This window comes from Monopterus albus, unplaced genomic scaffold, assembly GCF_001952655.1.
Source record: "Monopterus albus unplaced genomic scaffold, M_albus_1.0 scaffold29.1, whole genome shotgun sequence".
In the NCBI taxonomy this organism is placed as follows: domain Eukaryota; kingdom Metazoa; phylum Chordata; class Actinopteri; order Synbranchiformes; family Synbranchidae; genus Monopterus; species Monopterus albus.
Genome location: NW_018127909.1, coordinates 3,294,066 through 3,298,384, shown reverse-complemented (window position 1 = coordinate 3,298,384; position 4,319 = coordinate 3,294,066). Strand labels below are relative to the sequence as shown.

Sequence of the window (4,319 nt, the reverse complement as noted above, 5' to 3'; positions counted from 1 at the left end):
CTTAACACCAAACCTGCCCATCACCTCCTCATCACCTTTGTTCTCCTCACCAACATCCCTGTTGAAGTCTGCCCCAATCACCACTCTCTCCCCTCTTGGAATACTCTCCATCACCTCATCTAACTCACTCCAGAATCTCTCCTTCTCTTCTAACTCACACCCTACTTGTGGAGCATAACCACTGACTACATTCAACATTACCCCTTCAACTTCCAACTTCAAACTGATCACCCTGTCTGACACTCTTTTCACCTCTAAAACATTCCTCACCAGCTCCTCCTTCAGGATCACTCCTACCCCATTTCTCTTCCTGTCCACACCATAATAAAACAGTTTGTATCCCCCTCCAGTGCTACGCACTTTGCTACCCTTACACCTGGTCTCCTGCACACACAGTATATCTACCTTCCTTCTCTCCATCATGTCCTCCAGCTCTCTACCTTTCCCTGTCATTGTGCCAATGTTAAGAGTCCCTATTCTCAGACCTATACTCCTGCCTTTCCTCTTCTCTCTGTCTACAAATCTTTCTACCTCCTCTCCTTCTTCGACCTGGCATGGCCTAAATACAGCTGGAAAATAATCTGACAATGCACAATCCTAGGTTTTACTGTATATGGAGTAGGAAACATAAGCTCATAAAATCTCATGGAGAACTTTTCACTTAAAACACTTTAAAAGATGCTATAAGACACAGGTTCATCCTTTTTCTGGTTATGTCTGTTGACGGTTTATGGCCTGCATGTAGGTCTGTGTCCAGTTCAGACATTAAAACCATTTTCTACCTTGCATCACTTCATTACCACACAGGTTCCTGCGAGGTTACATTTTACAGGTTACATTATATCACGCAAATCTGAACAGGTTTACAGCCTCTCCATAAAACCCATCTCAACTAAAGACAGATCTACCTGCTTGGAGCAGAATGATGCCCCTTACCTGACCTCTGCTAGTCAATGTTTGCTTCATGGGACAATGGACTGCTGATATTTACAGTGCAAGAGAACAGTACAGACCAAAGTGCAGACAGCACTTGCATCAAATTACAAACTGACAGATAGACCCAGGCTACTGTTTGTTTTGACGTCAACCTTTAACTGGCCGGCAAGTCCTCAGTGTGCCCAGGTGAGGCGTTACTGTCCTGCACCACTGACCTGGTAGTAGCCAGTGGCGCTGCCGTCGTCTGGTCCAGGAACAGTTTCCTCATCACCATCCCGACGGAATTCCCGGGAAACCGTCTCTCCAGAAACCGCATCCAGAAGAAACTGAAGTTGCCATGGAAACTGAACGCGACCACGGCGATGTTCTGCGTCTGCCTCCAGTCCACTCTCTCCCCCCGCGAAAACCACTGATAGACCAGGTCCCCCCCGGCGTACAGACAGCCGTACAGCGTAACGTTGGTGAACCACGGAAACCGACGGACTTGGCTCAAAAGCACGTTCCGCATTGTTTTAGAGTTACTGTCACCCCGTGAAATCGAATATGAATGATAAAATAATAAAACGTGCTAACTAAAGGTGGGCGTTGGTGAACCAGATGTTACTAGCTTAATATTAAACTAGTCATTACACAACCGCCATATCGCTAACTGATTATCTCTGCGGCATCACACACAGCTTACTGTACTTTTTCGTGCGAGTTTCGATATAAAACGCCCATAACACTGACTGACAAAGTGTCCATCTGTCTGTCACAGTGATATCTACCTGCAGATATTCGCTCCTTGACCATCCGACAACTGGAACGGGACTGCAAGTCTGCCGATGTGCCGGGTCGAGAGCACGGTGTCCCCATGCAGTCAGTGGGTGGCTCCATAGAGTCAGTGGGTGGGTCCATGCAATCAGTGGGTTGCTCGATGCAACAGTGGGTGACTTCATGCAGTCAGTGGGTGGCTCCATAGAGTCAGTGGGTGGGTCCATGCAATCAGTGGGTTGCTCGATGCAACAGTGGGTGACTTCATGCAGTCAGTGGGTGGCTCCATAGAGTCAGTGGGTGGGTCCATGCAATCAGTGGGTTGCTCGATGCAACAGTGGGTGACTTCATGCAGTCAGTGGGTGGCTCCATAGAGTCAGTGAGTCAGTTGGTGGCTCCATGCAGTCAGTGGGTGGCTCCATGCAGTCAGTGGGTGACTCCATGCAGTCAGTGGGTGGCTCCATGCAGTCAGTGGGTGGCCCCATGCAGTCAGTGGGTGGCTCCATGCAGTCAGTGGGTGACTCCATGCAGTCAGTGGGTGGCTCCATGCAGTCAGTGGGTGACTCCATAGAGTCAGTGGGTGACTCCATAGAGTCAGTGGGTGGCCCCATGCAGTCAGTGGGTGACTCCATAGAGTCAGTGGGTGGCTCCACAAGCTCAACCTGTTTCAGCCACAGACAACATGCCCTATCACTAGACGACGTTCACAGGAGGGGTTGCGGCCCTACTGGATCACAGGGTTCTCTGCCCAAAGAGGTCGATTAAATATACACTGATCAGCCATAACATTATGACCACCTGCCTCATACTGTTTACATAGGAGTCAATGTGGCAGTTGGTTGGCACTCGTGTCACTCTGCAGCTCACTGTGCATCTTCTGTGAATCCATTTGCTTCCACAGTTCTACTGTCAGGAAGAGCACAGATGTGTCTACAATTCAGTGAAAAACGTATGTAAAAGGAGTGAAAACTGTGGTCATGAGGACGTTAGAGAGAATTGTTGAGACAAATTCAACAGCCTCACCGCTCTAGGTGTGATATCACTACTACAGCCCCTGACTCTTTCTCTTCATAAAGACCAATGTACAGTATTTCTCATTTTCAACCATTTTAACAAAAATCAGTGAGCTGTGGGCATCCATGACCCTGTCTCCAGTTCACCATCTGTCCTTCCTTAGAAACTGTTGGTAGGTACTAACCACTGCAGACCAAGAACACCCACCAAGACCTGCAGTGTGGGAGATGCTCTGACCCAGTCATCTCACCATCACAGTTTGGTCCTTGGCAAAGTCACTCAGATCCTTACGCTGCCCATTTTTCCTGCTTCCAACACATCAACTTTGAGGGCTGAATGTTCACTGGTTGCCTAATATATCCCACACACTGACAGGTGCCACTGTAACAGTCAGTATTATTCACTTCACCTGCCAGTGGTCATAATGTTATGGCTGATCGGTGTATTTCGCACCCTTGCGACCTCATTCACACTGACATATAGCTTACATCTCAAATTAGATTTGACCATTTACGTTTATTTACAGTAGATTCATTGTTTACGTGTCTCCTTCAATGCACCTTGCAACCTTCTGAATAGAATATAAAAAGGCCTTATACAGTAGAGGATAATTTAAGTTTCAAAAAAGGAAAAAAAAAAATTGTGAAATCACATTCTGTTACATGTGAACAGAATCCGTATCATTGCAGAAGATTAGTGTACACATTTAAACATGCATTTTACTAAAACACGCATGCATAGCAAATTATAAAGCAGTGTGTAGAGTATGTTATGAATTATAATATTCCACTGTCAACAGGAAGGTGCATTTGTAAAGAAAAATGAACTTTGCTCAATCAGGATTTAAACGTGCAGTTCAGGAAATAACCAGCTTTCCCTTAAGGTTTGATTTCCTGGCAACACAGTGAATGACTTGCAAAAAATTAAAGGCAATGGGGATGGGACAATATATTGAAATTAATTAAACTGTGACACATAAACATTACAATATGTATTGTTGTGTCTGTTGATATATATTGTGGCCTCCATACACCAGCAATTTCATATTTTTGTAATTAGGTGCCTAACAGAACTAGTGCTAGAAAAGGGCAAAAAGGAGGAATAAAGTATAAGTGCTCCACAGGTAGTCATACATTGTTATCAATGAATTTTTAATTGTACGTTGACCAAATCGTCCCATCCCTAAAAGGTGATTAGACATGAAGTCTTGTAAGTAGATTTTCATTTTGTTCTAGTATGAACCAAACTTGCTTTAAAAAAAAAACTTGTAGTTTAAAGGCAAAAAACATACAAAACGACCAATGTGGTCTTTTAATCGAATGCAGTAAAACAAAATAACAAATAAATCAACACAGTTGAGCTTAGTAGGACATTAATATATACAGTGGGTACGGAAAGTATTCAGACCCCCTTAAATTTTTCACTCTTTGTTATATTGCAGCCATATGCTAAAATCATTTAAGTTCATTTTTTTCCTCATTAATGTACACACAGCACCCCATATTGACAGAAAAACACAGAATTTTTGACATTTTTGCAGATTTATTAAAAAAGAAAAACTGAAATATCACATGGTCATAAGTATTCAGACCCTTTGCTCAGTATTTAGTAGAAGC

General features: G+C 44.1%; 1 protein-coding gene across 1 annotated transcript in view; it reads right to left on the bottom strand.

The window, feature by feature from the left end:
* Window positions 1-1,964, bottom strand: part of LOC109957922 (mpv17-like protein) — a 7,153-nt gene extending 5,189 nt beyond the window's left edge. Inside the window, exon 1 of the mRNA XM_020596170.1 lies at window positions 1,704-1,964. Within this exon, the coding sequence (XP_020451826.1) occupies window positions 1,704-1,833 (130 nt within the window). The 5' untranslated portion in view covers window positions 1,834-1,964. The remainder of the gene's footprint in view (window positions 1-1,703) is intronic.
* Window positions 1,965-4,319: the final 2,355 nt, after the last annotated feature.